Source organism: Marmota monax, unplaced genomic scaffold (genome assembly GCF_021218885.2).
Source record: "Marmota monax isolate L192 unplaced genomic scaffold, Marmota_monax_Labrador192_F-V1.1 WCK01_AAM20220418_F8-fsc00017, whole genome shotgun sequence".
NCBI classification, from domain to species: Eukaryota; Metazoa; Chordata; class Mammalia; order Rodentia; family Sciuridae; genus Marmota; species Marmota monax.
The window spans coordinates 21,393,515-21,413,700 of record NW_026695241.1 but is presented as its reverse complement, the minus strand read 5'-3'; the positions used below and the strand labels follow the sequence as shown (position 1 = coordinate 21,413,700).

The following is a 20,186-nucleotide window of genomic DNA, read 5'->3' as shown; positions in this document are numbered from 1 at the left end:
ATGATTTGGGCCTGGGGTGAAGCAGCACGTCATGGCGGGAGCATATGGTAGAGCAAAACCGCTCACCTCACAATAGGCCAGGGAGCAAAAGAAAGAAAGAAGAAACTGAGGTCCCTCAATCACCTACGAGGGCAAGACTCCAGTCACCTAAAAATGTCCCACCAGATCCCATCTCTTAATGTTTCCACTGCCTCCCAAAAGTGCCATGGGCTGGGGACTGTCTTTAGCACATGCACCTTGACGGGACATTTAATCAAGCCACAGCAACAGATAATGGTCTTCAATGTGGAGTATCTCCTTTTTGATGATGGTCCTTTAGGAACAATCCATCACATGAATGTGGACCAGTTATTATAATTGTCTGTACATACTCATTTAAATTTTGTAAGTTAGTCTTGCCACAAAAATATCAAAGAAATTTAAGTGTGTATTAATAAGAGAAGGCAATCTGAAAATGCTACATAACATACTGTATGATTTCAACTACATGACATTCTGGAAAAGGCAAAATCATGGAAAGAGTAAGAATATCAGTAATTTCTGGGAGTTTGGGGTGAAAGGAGGAAAAAATGAAGGAATAGGTGAAATAGGTGATTTTAGGGCAGTGAAACTATGGTAGCATCATCTTTATATGTTGTCAACACCCACGTAATATACAGCATAAAACATGAATCTGAATATAAGTTATAAACTTTGGTTAATAGAGTATCAATTCTGATCCATCATTTATTACAGGTGTGCCACACTGAAGCAAGATGTGTATAATAGGGGAAATGTATGAGGAAAACAGGGCAGCTTTCTATTTTCTACCCTCAATTCTTTAAAAATCTCAACTGCTCTAAAGAACTAAAAATCGATCAATTTTAAGAAAAAATTTCTCCTTCTAAAAATGTATATATTCAAGTTTTTAGATATATAAATAAGTGATGTCCAGTTTTGGTCAAGGTATATAATATGCACAATGGAGGGCTGGGGTTTTGGCTCAGCAGTAGAACGCTCGTCTAACATGTGTGAGGCCCTGGGTTCGATCCTCACCACCACATAAAAATAAATAAATAAAGGTATTGTGTCCAACTACAACTAAAAAAAATATTTTAAAAAATATGCACAGGGCTAGGGATGTGGCTCAAGCGGTAGCGCGCTCGCCTGGCATGCGTGCAGCCCGGGTTCGATCCTCAGCACCACATACAAACAAAGATGTTGTGTCCGCCAAAAACTAAAAAATAAATATTAAAAAAAATTCTTAAAAAATATGCACAATGGAATTTTATTCATCTATAAAAGAATGAAATCCTGTGATATGTGGCAGCATAGATATGCCTGGAGGGTATTAGGTTAAGTGACATAAGGTAGGCACAGAAAGATAAATGCCACATGTTCTCATAAGTGGAAGCTAAAGAGCACTGATCTTGTAGAAGCAGTGTTATGGTTGGATGTAAAGTGTCTCCCAAAAACTCATATGTTGAGGGTTTGTTCTCCAAGGCAGCAATGTTCAAAGGTAGGGCTTTAAGGAAGCGATTGGGTTATGAGGGCTGCGACCTCATCAGTGGATTAATAATTTGAAGGCATATTGGGAAATGTAGAAGGTGGGAACTAGTTGTAGGAAGTGGGTCACTGGGGCAGTGCCCTTGGGATTATAAATTGTTCATGCCCAAACCCCATTTCTTGGCTACCATAAGCTGAGCAGCTTTCCTCCACCATGCCCTTCTGCCATGACGTTCTGTCCCACCTCAGGCCCAAAGTAACGGAGTCAGCTCACCGTGGACTGAGACCTCTGAAACCACGAACCAAAATAAATCTTTCCTCCTTTAAGTGGTTTATGTCAGGTATTTTTGTCACAGCAATGTAAAGCTGGCTAATACAGGTAGTGAGTAGAATAGTGGTTGCTAGAGACTGGGAAGGGCGGGAGGGAGAGGGAGTTAGGGAGAGGCTGATGATCAGATACACAAATAGAGTGAGTTAGGAAGAATAAGTTCTAGAATTTCATGGCACAGTAAGGGGGACTATAATGAACAATAATTTATCGTATGTTTCTTTTTGTGTAGTGCTGGGGAATCAAACCCAGGACCTTAAACATGCAAAGCATGTGCTGTATCACTGAGCTATATCACCAGCCTCTACTATATATTTCAAAATAGCTAGAAGAATTTTGAATATTCCAAGACAAAGAAATGATCAATGTTTGAAAGGATAGATATACAAACTACCTGGATTCAATCATTGTACCTTGTATCTACGTATCAAAATATCACATTGATGTTACCAGGCATGGTGTTGCACATCTGTAATCCCAGCTCCTTGGAACACTGAGGCAGGAGGTTCGCAGTGTGAGGCCAGCCTGGACAATTTAGCAAGACCCTGACCGTCTCAAAATAAAAAATGAAAAGGACTGGGTTTGTAGTTTAATAGTAGAGCACCCCGGGGTTTAATCCCTAGTACCAGGCACACATGCAAGCACACGTGTGCGTGCACACACACACACACACACACACCCCTTATAACTATGTATAATTATTATGAACGTATGTTTAAATTCACAGGCTGACCAATGAAAGAATAGGAATGATCAATATCTTCTATGGAGATGGAGGCAAGGCAGGGACTAAATGAGAAAATGATAAAAGCAATAATGTATGTCTTTCACTGGCTTCATGGATGCCAAGTGGCACCAGAACCATTGCTTCAGCATTAGCATAATGGGTAGGCTGTCCTGGCTGTGCAAGCCTCCCCATCCAAAGGATGCCCGCCACCTTGTGTCTGTATTCTTTATTCCATAGTCTTTCTTTTGTTTCCATTGCTCACTGGTTATAATCTGTGTCACACAGTAGACATCTGTGATGGACCCCCAGCTTGTTCAGCCCATTTGGACATGAACTGTTTGCACCACTCCAGCAGTCTTGTGACAGGCTCTGTTCTGGTTTCAGAAATTGTGTGTGTATGTGTGTGTGTGTGTGTGTGTGTGTGTTATTGGGGATCAAAACCAGGGGTGTCTTACCACTGAGCTACTTCTTCATTCCTATTTATTTATTTATTTATTGGCTACTGGGGACTGAACTCAAGGGCACTTGGCCACTAAGACACATCCCTAGCCCTATTTTGTATTTTATTTAGAGACAGGGTCTCACTGAGTTGCTTAACACCTTGCCATTGCTGAGGCTGGCTTTGAACTCGTGATTCTCTTGTTTCAGCCTCCTAAACCGATGGGATTATAGGCATGCGCCACCAAGCCCGGCTCCTTTTTATTTTTTTTGTTTTTTAGAGAGGGTCTTGCTAAAGTCACCCCGGCTTGCCTTGAATTTGTGGTCCTCTTTGCCTTGGCCTCCCAAATAGCTGGGATTACAGTTGTGCATCATGGCACATGGCTCCAGAAACTCTATTTTGGATTATGTACATCTGCAGAGGTCTTTGTTTTGGTTTATGGAATCCTAAATCTGGTGTGCTGTTTAGTGAACATCTGTAACTCTGTTGCCTTTTACCTGTGGGGATCTGATACCTGGTCTAACTCTGAGGTTTCTGTGTCTCCTCATTTCTTGTCTCACTTTCTTGACACTTTCTTTTCTGTTTATTGATCAAAGGATTGCCATGGGACAAATGTTTATGAATGTATATGATAAAGAAAAAAAACAGAGTCATTTGCAACTAAGCTTAAAATGCTAAACATCAATTGCTAAATATGAATTCAAGTATCTTGGCTTCTTAGATTTTATTAAAAAGGCAATATTCAGACCTAGAGCAATGAAGTCAGTCCACCATGAACTGAACTGCTGAAACTGTGAACCCAAAATAAGTTTTCCTCCTATAAATTGTTCTTGTCAGGTATTTTGTTCACAAAGATGACAAATTGACTAACACAGCATTGGAGGGAACACTATGACTGATATTTTTTGGCTTATAAACACTGACTCACAGAAAATGATCAGAAAATCAGACTCCAGTCTCAGTGGCACACACCTATAATTCCAATCACTAGGGAAGCTAAGCCAAGAGAGTCACAAGTTCAAGGTCAGCCTCTGAAACTTAGTGAGACCCTCAACAACTTATGAGATCCTACTTCAAAATAAAAAAATAAAAAGGACTAAGGATGTAGCTCAGTGGTAGAGCACCCTGGGTTCAATCCCCACTACAAAACAAAACAAAACAAAAAAAAAAAAAAACTGATGGTCCTGGTAAATGTTCCCAATCATGATTGTTACCTTAAAACACCGTATGCAATAAACTCTTATAAAAATTCTAATTGTGGCTGTTCTCAGTCTTTCATCATCCACAGTTTTGATTCTTTTCTGCAGAATTTACAATAAGATTTATGAAAAAGTCTCTAATAAGGACAGCTTTTTGACAAAAATAAACCTATTTTACCAGCAAATTTGGTTTCCTTTGATTGGCATGACAAAATTTATATGACAAAACATTATGTTTCTTGGTTCAAAACTACTGTACACACTGAATTTTTTTGTTTTCATCCTTTTGGTTTTGTTCTATATTTCCTTCTGCTTTTGTTTTGTGTTTTCTTTTAGTTTTGTTTTTTATTTCCTTTTGGATTTGTTTTGTATTTCCTTTTTAAAACTTCGTGACTGTGGCCTCTCCAAAGTCTTCTGAGGTAGAACTACTAACAAAGTGATGTGGGCCGATACCTTGAGATGCTAACCATTATTCCAGAACAGAGAAGATTAAACCTAACAATGGGTTCCAAGTAAGCTTAGCCTAAGAACCACTCCTTTTAAACCTCTTTGTTGCTCAAATGTAGCTAAAAGTTTTTGACACAGATCCCAATTGTCAATCACTTTCCCTCCAATGTGGGACTTGCCGATCAACAACTGGGTCACATATATCTCCACACAGTGAAGGACAGTCAGGATGGTTTATTAGTGATGTCTTCAAAGGACAAGAGAGGAATATAAAAACAATGAAAGATGTCAGAATCAAGATGGAGTCCCTTGTGTCAACCCCACCAAAAGGTACATAAAGCCAGGAGATGGTGAAGGAAGGGTTTTTATGAAAAAGTTCATGTTAATAACTATCACAGAAGACTCTGATGGATCATAAACATGTGCTTAGTCAATTTGAGGCAGATCTAAAAGACTTGCTATTAAAAAAATTCAGATCTTCAGAGCAGTTTTATGGAACAAGGAAAACAAAGATCAGGATATGTGATAGTAACCCAGAAAAAGGAAGAAATAATAATAATAATAATAATAATAATAATAATAATAATAATAAAAGCCCTTCTACAAGATACCTCCATAGAAGAGGTGGTGTTTTGTAGCTCTGACAAGGTAAAGATTAAAAAAAAAAAGCGATTTTCATTGACCCTAAATATGTTTCTTCCAGTGGCCCATCTCATGGAGCCATTAAAAAGAGAAAGGAGCATCTGCATGATTTAGCTGGTTGGATACCTTTGGCTTTGACTTCCTTTTATATTCTGTTTTAGAGTGTATGATAGTACATTTTATTTGGGCTGAAATATCTAGCTGCTTTTTAAGGTAGTACTTAATCTGCTGCAGTCTGGCTGGGCACAATCAGGAGCCACTTGTCAAAAGAAACTAACTTTACTTTTAGAACCACACACGCCAAACAAAACAGCCTCTCAGGAAAAACCCTCAGAGCCTCAACTGCCACCACTGGCTTTCCACAAGCCTCTCTCTCCCCCACAAGCTTCTCTCCACCTCCCACAATCCTCCTGCTCTTGAGGCCGATTGGCTGGGTCACGTGGGCGGAGTCAAAAAAGTCCCCCAATGAGCAGCTCCGTGGTCTGAAAGGGCAGGGAAACAGCCCAATGAGCATCACTGCAGAGGAGCCAATCAGCTAGATGTTGCTGGGGCCGCTGTGAGCCAATCATCAGCCGGCAGCTGGAAGTTTGCTGGGGCCCCTTGGCTGTGGCTCTCAACATTAATCTATTTTAATTGTCAAGAAATGATAGGGGATGGGGTTATAGCTCAGTGGGAAAGCGCTTGCCTTGCATGTGTGAGGCACTGGGGTTTGATCCTCAGCACCATGTAAAAATAAATAAATAGTTATTGTGTCCATCTATAACTAAAAATATTAAAAAAAAAAAAAAGGGCTGGGATTGTGGCTCAGCAGTGGAGCGCTCACCTAGCACGTGCGAGGCCCTGGGTTCGAACCTAAGCACCACATAAAAATAAATAAATAAAATAAAGGTATTGTGTCCAACTACAACTAAAAAAATAAAATTAAAAAAAAACAATGATAGACATCCTATTGTTTTTATGCAAATACTGGTGAAATCATAAAACAAACAAACAAACAAAAAACCCTAGGCTCCAACCACAGAGTCCAGCTTCCCTGCCCAGAATGATTAGAACACTGTTAAAAAAGCTTTGCCAGATGTCCCCTGATTTCTACTTTTTAGGTCCTATGCCTCTTATTTTTCTCTTTAGGCCATGTGTCCTCAACTATCTGATTTCAGAAGCCAGGGAATCTGTGTCCTTCTAGGGGAAAACAGTTGCTTCTACATTAATACCTCTAGGCAAATAATGAAACCATCAAAGTCTCAAAAGAAACATTGCCATCTTGGAAAAAAATGAAAACAAAACTGAGGCATGGCCATGGGGTGGTCTGTTATCTCAGATTCTTCAAGACTGGTTCGGAGGGTCCAGGCCTTTACTCAGCTCTTTGCTCTCAATTTTAGTTCTTGTGACATTTCTCATTTTTGCCCCTTTTTATTTTACCTGCTTATATAAATGTGAATCTTCCAGGCTAAAGCAATTTCAAATCCAGCTAATGTCCATGCAGGGTTTCCAAGCACTATCCCCTGACAACTATCATTTGTCTGTTAACCCATCTTCTTCTGCACCTCTTTAAACCCGAGAGTGAGAGATTCTCATTCCTCCAGGAACATGCAGGACAGCACCCAAACCAGAGGGGCCCTGCTCCCATGATCCTCTAAGATTAAGGAAGATAAAATCTCTCAGCAGGGAGTGAGACAGCTAAACAAGCCCTTCATCTATGGGGGTTAACAAGTGGGCCAGTCTTCAAGGCTGTGAAGATAATACCCCTGGAGATGGGAGATTGGAAAGTCAGCTTGGCCTTGAGAGAGTATGTGGTCAGCAGAGCTACCAAGAAGGCAGAACAAGGAGAAACAAGGCCATTAAAGTCAAACCTGCTGGGCTGGGGTTGTTGCTCAGAGGTGGACCACTCGCTGGCGTGCATGAGGCACTGGGTTTGACCCTCAGCATCACATAAAGTAAAATAAAGACATTGTGTCCACCTATAACTAAAAATAAATATTAAATAAAATAGAGGTAACTATAGATTATACATGTTTTGGACCTTAACACCTGGAATGTCCTAATATTATAATACTAAATATTAAAAAAAATCAAACCTGCAGCTGGCCATGGCTGTGCATGTAGGTAATCCCAGCTACCCAGGAGACTGAGGCAGGATTGCAAGTTCATTGTCAGCCTGAGCAATTTAGTGAGACCTCATCTGAAAAAACAATCTGAGGCCCAGAGCAGTGGTGCATGCCTATAATCCCAGTGGCTCAGGAAGCGGAGACAGGAAGATCAAGAGTTCAAAGCCAGCCTCAGCAAAAGCAAGATGCTAAACAACTCAGTGAGATCCTGGCTCTAAATAAAATACAAAATAGGGCTGGCGATGTGGCTCAGTGGTTGAGTGTTCCTGTGATGTGAGGTAGTTCAGTAGTAGAACACCCCTGGTTTAAAAAAAGAAAAAAATCAAACTGAAACAGGACAATAATCTGCCCACTTCTGAAATAATATTAGGACATTCCAGGTGTTAAGGTCCAAAACATGTATAATCTATAGTTACCTTTATTTTATTTGTATTGTAAAAATCACACTCTAGTGTGGAAATTTCAGATAGTAATAATATAGGTGTTGCATGAAGAAGTATCATGAAAAAGAGTCCAGGCACAACCCAAACTCCACCTCCACATGTGCTGATATCAAGAGACCACCTCCCTGTCTACCCACTAGCTGCCATGAAAGCTGTGTATCTTTGTCCTTTGTTTGAGTTGACTTAGGACTTCTGATCCCACATGCTGCCTCCCTTTTGCATATGAATAACTAAGCTTGCTCCAGTGCCAATGTGCTCTCATCTGATTCTTCTGATAGACAGCACAAGAACCCATGGAGTTAATAGTAACATCATTTGGAATTGTCCTCTTTTTCCAAGTTATTTCAGTTTTACTATATTCAGTTCTAGCAAATAAATCAAGATCCAAACAGGGTTTATTTCACATGAATGTATTAACTGGATTTTTTTGTGTGTGTCAAATAAATAGGGAATTCTCTTTAAATAATCATCTCCTCACTTCCTGAGTGGCCCACCAAAACCAAATCTTCAAGCATCCAGGGGACATGAGGCTTAAAAGGAAGGGGACAGGCAGAGGGGCTGGCATAAGCTATGATCAGTACTCAGGGTTGGGGTACAGCCAACCTGCAGCCCTCAAATGGCATGCTTGGATGGACATGCACTCTGACCCCAGTTGAGAAGCCCTTTGTAGAGGGAGGAGAGACTAGAGGGAAAACAAATTCCAGAAACACTAGTAAGGAATCAGAGGGGCTTTCTTCCTAGCCAGTGGCCACCACCCAAATCCTGGAGGCTCATAGTAAAGCTCTGAAGTCAGAAATGGTAACAGATGGCCAGGGACAGGGAAGGCAGTGGGCATGACTAGGCCAGACCTGGCTGAATGGAATGGGGTTGACAGTCAGATGAGACAGTGACCTTCCAAGGCCAGGCACGGACCAGTGGAAGGAATGTGAGTCAGATCTGGCAGTGCCTGTTGGCCCACTGGGAAGACATGTGGTGGTCTGAGGGAGCGCAGGAGGCTAATACAGAATGCCGAGCTGACCAGGGGCTGGACTGCAGTGGAGGAGGTAGCCACAGAGTCCCTCTGTGAGAGGGAGCTACTAGAGTGAAACAGGAACAAGAGGATGACCTGGGGCTCCTGAGCTGAGCCCCAGAGGTGGTGAGAGGGGCTGAGTGGGCTGAGCTAGTGTGGAAGCTGGGTTGCCTGTTCAGAGGCCAGGGATCCTGCCTTCCCACACCGATAGCTCCTAGTAACTGTTCATAATCAGACCCGGGGAAGAACATGATCTGTCCCTGGCATCCTTCCTGGTGATTTGATATTTACAGGAGTCACCAGTATAGCACCTGATAGTTAATGTCTCCAACTTCCCAATGTGAGTTGAAACTAGGGCAAAGGTCTTGGCAAACACCCAACTAGGTGACTGAAAGGATCAAAGTTCTGAAAAGTCAGCCAAGAGAGGGCTCTCCAGTGTGATGAGGAAGCTCTTTACCCTGAGAGCCAGTGGCTGCTTTGAAAACCCTGCCTTCCCTGAATCTAATCTCCCTAAATGTTGGGAGCTCTCCCTTCAAGACTAAGAATGAGGCCCTTAAAAGGAGAGGCATGTGACCAATGACCCACTACATTATCTTCTTCCTCTGGAGAAACTGTCTGCCTGAGTTCTGATGCTCTGAACAAAGAGAACAGTCAAAAAGTTCAGGGTATTTCAGATACAAGACCACACAAAATGAAAATTCCTGTAAACCTCAAGCCACTGGGAAAGTCTAAGTGTTTGAGGATATGGAGGAGGCAGGCTCTGAGGGGGACAGAGGACCAAAAGAGCCTCTCTGGAGGTTTCATCACTCCCCGGGACTGCTGTGTTATGTTTTTCTTTTTCTAAACTTTTACTTTAAATAGTTCTATACTTACAGGCATCTTTCCAAAAAAAAAAAAAAAATACTAGGGCTCCTTATGCCCTTCCATCAAACTTTCCTTCATGTTCACATCTTACAGACCATAGCAAAACTATTAAATCAGTCAGTTACCATGGAGACAACACTGTGGTCATGATGTTCCTGAAATTAAGTTTGAGGAAAAGTGCTTATTTGTGGGAAGCCATTTGTGAATTGTTCTCGAACTAAAGTGATGTTGAAGCCATTAGGCAGCAAAGCCTGGTATCAGGAACTCCCAGCAGCAACCCTGCTGGTTTGAGAATGCCTGCCTCATGTGGCATCCTGCCTATTCCATCTCAAATTCAGCACCAGAGATGGGGTGACCTGCTGGAGACACACAGCCTCATGGAGATGGGTGTGGGTTGCCAAAGTGCCAATTAATCTCTCTACTGCAAGACACCTGCCCCACCAAGAAGCAAGCAGTGAACCAAGCCTCCTGCCACTGAAACCTTATCCCTGTCTTTGATGTACTCCTCCTTAAATAAGAATTGGGGCCCCTTTTTCAGTTGTTCAGTTCAAGCTCCTATCAGGACTGGAAGACCCATTAAGTGCTCCCCTTTTCATATACCGTTTCTGTCTCTGTCTTTATTTTTTACTGATTATTTCAGACTTTTTATATCCCAGGCAACTTGCACCTCTTGAGCAGGAACCTACCCTGTTGGGATGCTGGTCACCCCTGATACATATTCAAAAGGGTGGTATACAGACTTCAAAAAAATGAAAGTATGGAGCTCTTCATCCCACTCCAACTGTAGATATGAAATGGGCCCAGGCCCAGGGTCATGAGTGAAGTTAGAGGTATGACACCAGAGTGAGTGGGAGTCTGTCCCAGCTCCAGTCTTTCCCCCTTTACTCTCAGGTGGCTTATCAGAAAAGGAGACGGATCCTGCATAGTAACTGAGACTCACAGAAAAGTAAATAAACTTGAGTTAACAGTGACTGACATCATGTGTCTATAGCAAGATATCTCAGAATTACCCCCAAAGGATTCTTTTATCAAAGGACAAAGTGACACTAATTAAGTTATTAATTGGCTTTATTGTTTAGTCTATAACTGGGCAAAAAAGAATAAGCATTCCCTTGAACTGAGCAGAAGAGGTCTGAAAGAAGAAGAAACAAAAAACAACACACACACACACACACACAAAAAAAAAAAAAAACAAGAAGGGACTGTGCATGTGAAAATTAACTTTCCTTAAAAGGTGGAGCCAGGAAGATAGCACAACAGAAGAATGGATTGGCTAACTTCAGGTTACTTGATGTAAGGATTAAAAGATTAAGAATTAAGATTAAGAATTAAAGCAAAGAAAAACTAATGATCATGCCTCTTGGCTCATTTAGGAAACCCCTGTTATCACACTCTTCCGGTTTCTCCAACTTTAGGCAACAGCTTGGTTTTATTTGGTGCCTGGAATTTTAGCCTGAGTGGCTCCATTTTTTGATTTTTATTCTTGTCTGTTGGGGCCCAAAGAATGGCCTCCCACGATTTTTACTGAACACATTCATTAAGCTTCCTAGAGCACTCTTTTCAGCCCCAATGCATTTCTAGACATTGACAGCAGTTTGCCTCACTTGGCAGCAAGAGATGCCCCTATAGTCTTGCTTCAGGAACTTTCAGTAACATTAGCCATGATCTATTGAAGTGGAGCTTCACCCAGTGAGCTAGAGCCAATTCAGACCCAGAAAATACTCGTTATCTTCACAGTGCTCAGTTCGGGGCTGACCCAGGAGCCACTGCTTCTGCAGCTCAGACTTTCCACACTGAATGCTTAACTCACACCAGTGGCTGTTCACCATGAAGCCAGAATTAGACAGGCAGTCAGTGTAGATAGGTAAATCGAGTCAGGTCGGGGTCAAGGAGGCCAATTTTGAGTGAGTCTGGGAAGTTGGAGACTGTCCCCTAAGGGATCTTATCAAGAATCAGCCCCTGCTCCAAATTGTTGCCAAGATAACCTGTCCTAGGAATTTCCCCCCCCCCTACAGGGGGCGCTATAAGGTTGTTAACATGTCCTTGTCTACTCCACCCTGCCCTTCCCCCTTCAGCTCACCCATTTCCCACCTTTTGGCCTTCCCATGGAGCATTCCTGGGCCTAGTCAGGTAGAAAGATAAGGGGGGCGGGAAGGCAGGAGAACAAGGGAAGCCTAGGACATATAAAAAGGGCAGAACACCTTGTTTCTTGGGATACCAAGATACCAGCTATGGCCCCCTTCTCCCTTGCGGGAGAAGTCTATGTTACCCCTTTTTAAATAAACCCTGGTTCATATGCTTGCCTCCACATGCTTCTCTAATGTTCAACCTTCAACATGTGGGGAAGCAGGACTCATCACCGATAACCAGCCTTATCAACCATGGTAAACCTACGGGACCCTCTCAAAGAGAAAACTTCCAGGTGTGTCATATCTGGGTAACCAGAAAATTCTGCTCTAAAGAGGGGAAGGGAGTTTGTCTAGCCATGAGGGTCTCATGCTTTGTTAGGGGCACAGAAACTAATATGTGGTCTAATTCTGGAGACAGCATGTTATAGATCTGGGTATGAGGTTCAGCCTTCAAGTTACTGGACAACACTGGCCATTGTGTGGGGCCACCCTCCTTTCACGGGGACAGAGCACTTTCTACGGCTACTGATTCTCTGCAGATCACAGCACCCCTGTGATCTGACACCACCTACTTCTTCCATGGAGCTCCCAGGACAGAATGCCCCAGAGGAAGGGGCTCTGGATGGCCCATGCAGGGCAGGCCACCTCTTCAGCTGCTTTTTCCTCCAGTGTTAAAGAGCCACTCCGTGTGTCTCCATAGCAAGCTGGGCATCAGGGAAGGGGAGGCAGGAGCTGCCTTTCTGAAATCTGAGTGTCCATTTCAATTTCTGTGTTGGTGGCTACAGCCGCCCAGGTCAATTCTTTGCAGATGGTATGTGTTTAAAAATCTGTAGCTGCAGTTGCTTTATTGGGTAGAGTGGGGGAAAGGTCACTGAACTAGGAGAACTGGCTCCTGATCTAATAATGTTTTCTTGCTGCAACCTGCACTACCAAACCCTAGAACCTGGCAAGGGGTGATGGGGGATTAAGAAAGACATAGAAACATTTATAAGGAGAAAGATGGGACAAAGTGGAACACCTTCCTCTGATGGAGAAACAGTGACCCAGAGCTAGCACAGCATGTTTATTACATAGGTTTTATCATCAAAAGGTTATTTGTAGGAAAGTTTCTGCAAAGCAGGCAGGCTTGAAGGTCATAGCACTGATAAACGTTACCGGTGGTGAGTTCTGCTCCCTCAAATGTTGAAGTTTGAACATTAGAGAAGCATATAGGCAAATATATACACACACACACACAAGCATATAAAGCAGGGTTTATGTAAACAGGGATAACATAGACTTCTCCCAGGAGGGAGAAGGGTGCCATAGCTGATATCCTGGTATCCCCAGAAGCGAGGTGTTCGGCCCTCTTTATATGTCCTAGGCTTCCTTTTTTCTCCTGCCCTCTTCCCCTTATCTTTCCCCTTCCTGTGTACTTGACTAGGCCCAGGAATGCTCAGTGGGATGGCCAAAAGATGGCAAACAGGTGGGCTGAAGAGGGAAGGGCAAGATGGTGCAACCCAGGACACATTAACAACCTTATAGCTCCCTATAGGGAGGGGCAACTCTTGGGACAGGTTACCTTAACAACAGGTTGGAGCAGGGGCAGGTTCTTGATAAGGGTGGAGGAAGGGCTCTGAAAGAATTAATATTTCAATCCCTCAGAGGACAGTCTCCAACTTGCTGAACTCACTCAAAACTAGCCTCCTGGGTCTGATCTGACTGGATTTACCTACCTATACTGACTGCCTGTCTAATTCTGGCTTTAGCACTTGCAAGATATTGTGGTTACCTTGTTATACTCAGAACTCTGTCCCTGGCAGCTGGTGTCTGAACTCAAGGTCAAGACAATTATTGTTCCATGCCTTAGCATCAAACACTCTGTACCTTTGCATGGAACTACCATACTTCCAAGGAAATCTCATCCTGCATCTTTGCACAGAATGTTTCTGGGGCAAAGTTTAGCCACAGCTCTGAGGCAGTCAAAGACCATGGTCCAAGTCACCATTCTCCATATTTCCCCCCCCCTATTTGTAAATGTTTATTCAGCTTGTTGTCGCGGGCCAGCCAGGGGCTGTGTGGGTAAGCTGTGAGCATTTTGAGTGCCTGAGCGGACTGGACTGATGTTACTGTTCTGTCTGGGCTGAGCACGTACATGTCCTTTTAGCTCGCTCTGCCTTTGATCCCACACAGCACCTGAGATGGGTGTGACTTGCCAAGACGTCAACCAATCTACTAACCACAGGACATCAGGAAGCTAGATTCAACCCCCTGAAACTTAACCCCTTACTTTTTTTGGATGGAATGTTCCATTGAACCTCCCCTTGTGTGTCCCCTATAAAAATAAAGAATTCAGGAGGCTCTGTGTCTCTCTCTCTCTCTTTCCAATGGACTCCTAGAGTCGAGAGCAGAAAAAGGTATTCTGTCTGTGTAATTATTTCGTGCCAATCCAAATCCACCTGGATTGTCCCGGAATGATTTAGTTGTGTGTCGCAGCAGCTTGTATTTTCAAAAACACCTTCCATGTACTCTTCTTTCTCGGTCTGCTCAGTATCCAATTAGGCTAAGCTGTATGGTTAGCTTCAGCTAGAGACTCACTTGCAAGATACACAAGGTCAATAGAAGAGTGAACTCAAGGTACTGAGTGGCCCCCACTTCCATCTCATCATAGGGTGTCTGCCTTTCTACAGGAAGGCAACAGTTCCTGCCAGGCAGCCTCTTCTTTGAGCCCACAGTTCTTCACAAAACCTTGTTGGATCTCTTTGTTTCTAACCTTCCCATGCCTTTGCAAACACTGTGAAACTCTATGAAACTCTTAATGTTACCCAATTTGCCCATGCCATTTGCTTCCTGCCAGAACTCCAAGCCACACAACCCCAAACTGAACACTACCAACAATTAGATATGTGAGTTGAGAAGCAATACTCTTTCTCTGGGAATTGATACTGCAAACATATCATTGCTGTTTAAAATAGTATCTCATCTAATAGTCCCAACAAGCCTTTCAGATAAGCACAATGTATTCAGAGACTTCATGATGAAACTTTGCTGAAGACTCCTCAGCTGTTAAGGAGCAGGGTCAGACAGGACCATATGCAATCGGACTCCATAAGCATCAACCTGTTCTGGAAAGAGCTCCAGGTACCAGGAGCTCTAGAAAAAGGCTTGGTAAGGAATTAAGAGATAAGGAGGGCTGGGCTGTGTGTCTCACAGATCACCTGATACACGATTGCCCGGGATGCCTTTGCAAAAATTCAGATTTGTGCAACTGTATCTCTTTCAATCTTTCAGCTTCAGCAGTCGTATTAGTAAGTCTCTTTCCACACTCACCACATGATCTCCTGATTGACTTTGCTCTTAGCAGGCATTCTTCCTTTCAGAAAGCTTTGAATTTGCACAAAGAAGCCTCATACAGCGACTTGGAGGGTGTCCCAAACGCGAGCCAATGGGAGTGGTGCGACTGGTCCCGCCGGCGTTGGCTTCCCCGGATGGAGTAAAGAACCCTGCCCCACAACCCCAGGCGGTTCCGAGACCATTCTCTCATTTTCTCCCTGGATCCCGAATGGCTGCGACACTGATCCTGGAGCCCGCGGGCGGCTGCCACTGGGACGAGCCGGTGCACATCGCCGTGCGCGGCCTGGCCCCCGAACAGCCGGTCACGCTGCGCGCGTCTCTGCGCGACGAGAAGGGCGCTCTCTTCCAGGCCCACGCGCGCTACCGCGCGGACGCCAGGGGCGAGCTGGACCTGGCGCGCGCGCCCGCGCTGGGCGGCAGCTTCGCGGGCCTGGAGCCCATGGGGCTGATCTGGGCCATGGAGCCTGATAAGCCGTTTTGGCGCCTGGTGAAGCGGGACGTGCAGACGCCCTTTGTGGTGGAGCTGGAGGTGCTGGACGGCCACGAGCCCGACGCCGGGCAGCAGCTGGCCCGCGCGCTGCACGAGCGCCACTTCATGCTGCCCCGGGTGTGGCGGGTGCCGGTGCGCGAGGGCAAAGTGCGGGCCACGCTCTTCCTACCTCCAGGTGAGCCTCCACTTGGCCTTTATTGTTTCCGTCTAGCACTGTCTCTGGTCTCCGTGTTATTTCGCCTAAGAAAGAGGTAGATCCTAACATCCCAGAGGTCCGTGTTAAGAAGATAGCAATGGAATAAAAAGCTGCCTGGGGAGGTGGTCCTGATGCTCCAGATCTGAGATTCTTCAAATCCAGGCTCAGCTATAAAGACATCATAAGGAAAAGGGAAAGACACTTCTAATAATTTTTAAAAGCCATTGTAGGTAGTTTCAATTTTTCGGTGTTCTTTTAAAAGTTTCTCAGTTTTACAACTTTTCTTCCCATTCCCACAGTATGTTAAGATTTATGTAAATTGGCCATTGCAATAGGAGGAAGTTCACTTTCTGGAGATTATTGGGTGTTTATATACATAAAGTTATTGGTCAGTGAAAAAAAATGAATGGATGCTTAGCCTCATTAGTAATGAAGGAGATGCAAAAATAAAACTATAGAATGCATCTCATAACCTCAGGAGTGGCAAAGATTTAGAAGTCTAACATGACCAATTGTTGCCAAGTACCTGGAGGAGAGAAACTCACATTCGCAGCAGAAGCAGTCACAGTGTTCAGCTACTCTGGTCACAGTGTTCAGCTACTGCAGTTACCTAGTTGAATATGGCTTTTTACTTGTTCTGGTACATGTGCACCCAGAGGCATGTTGTTTGCTAACAGCCCGAATATCCACCAACAGTGGAAGTGATGGATAGGTGGAGCTGTGTTTCCAGCAAAGTAATGAACCACAACTGCAATAATCAACATGGACTAGTGTTCCCCACAGGTTAGGTGAAACAATCAAACCCCAGGAGAACACGTTCAGTATATTTGCACTGAGATAAAATTCAAAAGACAGGCAAAAGGAGCAAAATGTTGTTTAGGTACATATGTACATATATAAGTGGTGATATTACCAAGAAAACTGGCAGGCCATGGTGGCCCAGGAAGATGGGATGTTCTAGGCCAGCCTCAGCAATTTAGAGAGATCCTGTCCAAAAACAAAACAAAAAAGGCTGGAATATACCTCAGTGATGGATCTCCCCCTGGGTTCAATCCTCATTACATGTGTGTGTGTGTGTGTGTGTGGTGTGTGTGTGTATAAATACATACTTGAACACACACATGTACATATCAAGAAAACTGAGAGATGGGGAGGTGGGGAAGGGACAGAAAGATTCAGGGAATTACAATGTATGAGTACTGAACTATTTTCTAAACAGAATGGTGCCTAGCAAGTGTTTGTTATGTTTTTCTGTAAACTGTATATATGAAAGAGAGATTTTCTTATTATATAAATGGTGAAAGTATCTTATATGTGTAATCATGCAGAATGAAGCTTTTTATTTTTTATTATGGGGTTGAGGATTGAACCCAAGGCCTTGCACCTCCTAGTCAAGTGCTCCACCTATATACTCCCAGCCCCAGTAAGTAGCATTTTGAGTCTGTGCCCATTGGCTAATCAGATTGTCTTTGAGACTTACTGACCTGTTCTGTGTGATGCAAAACATGGATATAGAACAGTTTATATTCATTCATCAGTCGAAACACATTTGTTTGCAGTTTGTGGCGATTATACAAGGCTGCTACAAACACACACAAGTTTTTGTGTGAAGATGGTTTTTATTTCTCTTGGGTAAAGACATAGGAATGGGATTTTGGGGTCATATGGGAAGAATACATAGGCCTTCAGAGGAAACTGCCAACTGATTTTTTTCACAGACTGCACTATTTTGCATCACAATTAGCATTGTATGACAGACAGTTTCAGTGGCTGTGCATTCTCTGGCAGTTGGCATTGTCCAATTTTGGGGATTAGGAAGGGCCATATGTTTGTTGCTCTTAATTTTCATTTGTGTGTGTGTGTGTGTATGTATTTTTTTTTCAATGCTGTTATACCCAGGGTATCACTCATGTCAGCCAAGTGCTGTATCATGGGGCCATAAAGTGTTTTTGATCTCAAAAGAAATACAAGGTCTTTGTGAAAATCCGTGTGGCTTTTTTGATACAGAGGGGAATGTGGATTTAGCCTAGGCCACTCTCTGGATGTTTGGATACCAGAGGTCTTTAAGCATTTTTGATAGTGGAAAAGTTGTTCATCTCCCAGTAGGTAATGTATGGCTTTTGACAGCACTGCAAAGACTTAAAAGGATGAGGAGATAATCCTTGCTTATTTTATAACTCCCTTTTCTGTAATGTTTTGTTTCTCCCCAAGAACCTGGGCCCTATCCTGGGATTGTGGACCTGTTTGGACTTGGAGGTGGCCTTCTGGAGTACCGAGCTAGTCTGCTGGCTGGCAAGGGTTTTGCTGTAATGGCTCTGGCTTATTATGGCTATGATGACCTTCCCCGGAGCCTAGAGACTGTGCACCTGGAGTACTTTGAGGAAGCTGTGAACTACCTGCTCCATCACCCTGAGGTTAGATCTCTTCTTAGTTTTGTGGGCTGCTCCCCACCTCATGCGTGCTTTTGGTTTCCCAGAAGTCAGCCCATTCTTCGGGGCCTCTCCTAACCCAGCAGCCACTGCCTTGCATAGGCACTTCTCAGTGATACTTCTGGGCAGTTCTACATTATCACATTTCCTGTTAGTAAAGAGCTTGCTAGTTGGTATTCTGGAATTCTGAATTCCAGTTTGTTTTAGTATTTCATAGGGTACCTCTGAGAACCTTGAGATTGACAGGAAGTAAATGGTAAGAAGAAGCCATGACCTTCCCCAGGAGGTGCCTGCTTGCCAGTCTTTGTGCTCAGCCACCCTCTCTCCCCCATACCCCTGTGAGAGCACAGGGATAACCTTAAAGGGGGAAATTGACAGCCATCACCTGGCTTCCTGGAATAGTTTATGGTTTTTAGACTCAGTGTAGCCAAGAATGAGGAGGCAATCCTTGCTAATTTTAAAATTCAATCAGGGCACAATATGGATGGAAGCACTGGAGTTCTTAGAAAAGGTGATATGGTTGGGCGTGGTGACACACACTTGTAATCCCAGCAGCTCAGGAGGCTGAGGCAGGAGGATCACAATTTCAAAGCCAGCCTCAGCAACTTATCAAGGCTCTAAGTAACTTAGTGAGATCCTGTCTCAAAAGAAAAAAAAATTTTAAAAAGGCTGGGGATGTGGCATGTAGGTCATTGATTAATCGTCCCTGGGTTCAATATCTAGTACCCCTCCAAAAGAGAGAGAGAGAAGAAAAGAAAGGTAATATGACTAGGCACTGTGATACACACCTATAATATAAGCAATTCTGGATGCTGAGGCAGAAGATTACAAGTTCAAGGCCAGCCTGGAAAATTTATTGAAACCCTGTCTCAAAATAAAAAAATAATGGGCTGGGGATATGACTTAATGGTAGAACACCGCTGGGTTCAATTCCCAGTTCCACACAGACACACACCCCCTCACACCAATTATGTAGTTCCTAAAGCAGTCAGAAAGTATATATTATACACACTCACTCACACACACACACACACACACACACATACATATATATATTTAGTTGTAGATGGACACAATACCTTTATTTTATTGTTTTATTTTTTTATATGGTCCTGGGGATCGAACCAAGTGCCTCACACTTGCTGGGCCAGTGCTCTACTGCTGAGCCACAACCCAGCCCCAGAATGCATATATTTTAAAGATCAGAAAACACACTTTCTCATGTTCAATGTCAAGGGGTGACCCTCCTCGAAGGGCAAGGAAGCTCCTTTTCTGAGGACTTGTTTCCTCATTCAGGAGAAGGGCCTTATGCAGGCCAGGCTACCCTGCCTCACTATGTGTGACTGCACAGGACTCCCTGCAGTTCCCAGAGCACCGGCTCTCTTCCTTATGCTTGTGCCATGCCATCTGCTTGGAATTCTCTCTTCACCTCCTTTTCCTGTCAAAGAATCAGTTGATTAAAAAGGTTATACAGGATAGGCTGGGGTTGTGGCTCAGCAGTAGCGCTCGCCTAGCACATGTGAGGCCCTGGGTTTGATCCTCAGCACCACATAAAAATAAATAAATAAAATAAAGGTATCGTGTTCAACTACAACTAAAAAATAAATATATTTTTAAATTTTTAAAAAATATATTTTTAGTTGTAGTTGGACACAATACGCTCTACTGCTGAGCTACAGCCCCAGTCCCCTAAAAAATAAATATTAAAAAAAAATAAGTTATAGGAGCCAGGTGTGGTGATACATACCACTAATCCCAGATACTCAGAGGGCAGAGGCAAAGAGATCTCAAGTTTGAGGCCAGCCTCAGCAGCTTAGTGAGGCCCTAAGCAACTTTAAGAGACCCTGTGTCAAAACAAGAAAGGGTTGTGGATGTAGCTCAGTGGTAAAGTGCCCCTGGGATGAACCTTAGTATCAAAATA

At 43.5% G+C, this 20,186-nt stretch overlaps 1 protein-coding gene and 1 long non-coding RNA gene across 2 annotated transcripts in view; one reads left to right on the top strand and one right to left on the bottom strand.

Moving 5' to 3' along the window:
- The first annotated feature begins 15,174 nt into the window (after positions 1-15,174).
- The window catches only part of LOC124090319 (acyl-coenzyme A thioesterase 1), a 7,855-nt gene continuing 2,843 nt past the window's right edge, over positions 15,175-20,186 (top strand). The window contains exons 1-2 of the mRNA XM_046440926.2: positions 15,175-15,815; positions 18,048-18,250. Of these exons, the coding sequence (XP_046296882.1) occupies positions 15,242-15,815; positions 18,048-18,250 (777 nt within the window). The 5' untranslated portion in view covers positions 15,175-15,241. The remainder of the gene's footprint in view (positions 15,816-18,047; positions 18,251-20,186) is intronic.
- Positions 19,402-20,186, bottom strand: part of LOC124090321 (uncharacterized) — a 27,028-nt gene continuing 26,243 nt past the window's right edge. The window contains exon 4 of the long non-coding RNA XR_006851062.2: positions 19,402-19,703. This is a non-coding gene — a long non-coding RNA (uncharacterized LOC124090321). The remainder of the gene's footprint in view (positions 19,704-20,186) is intronic.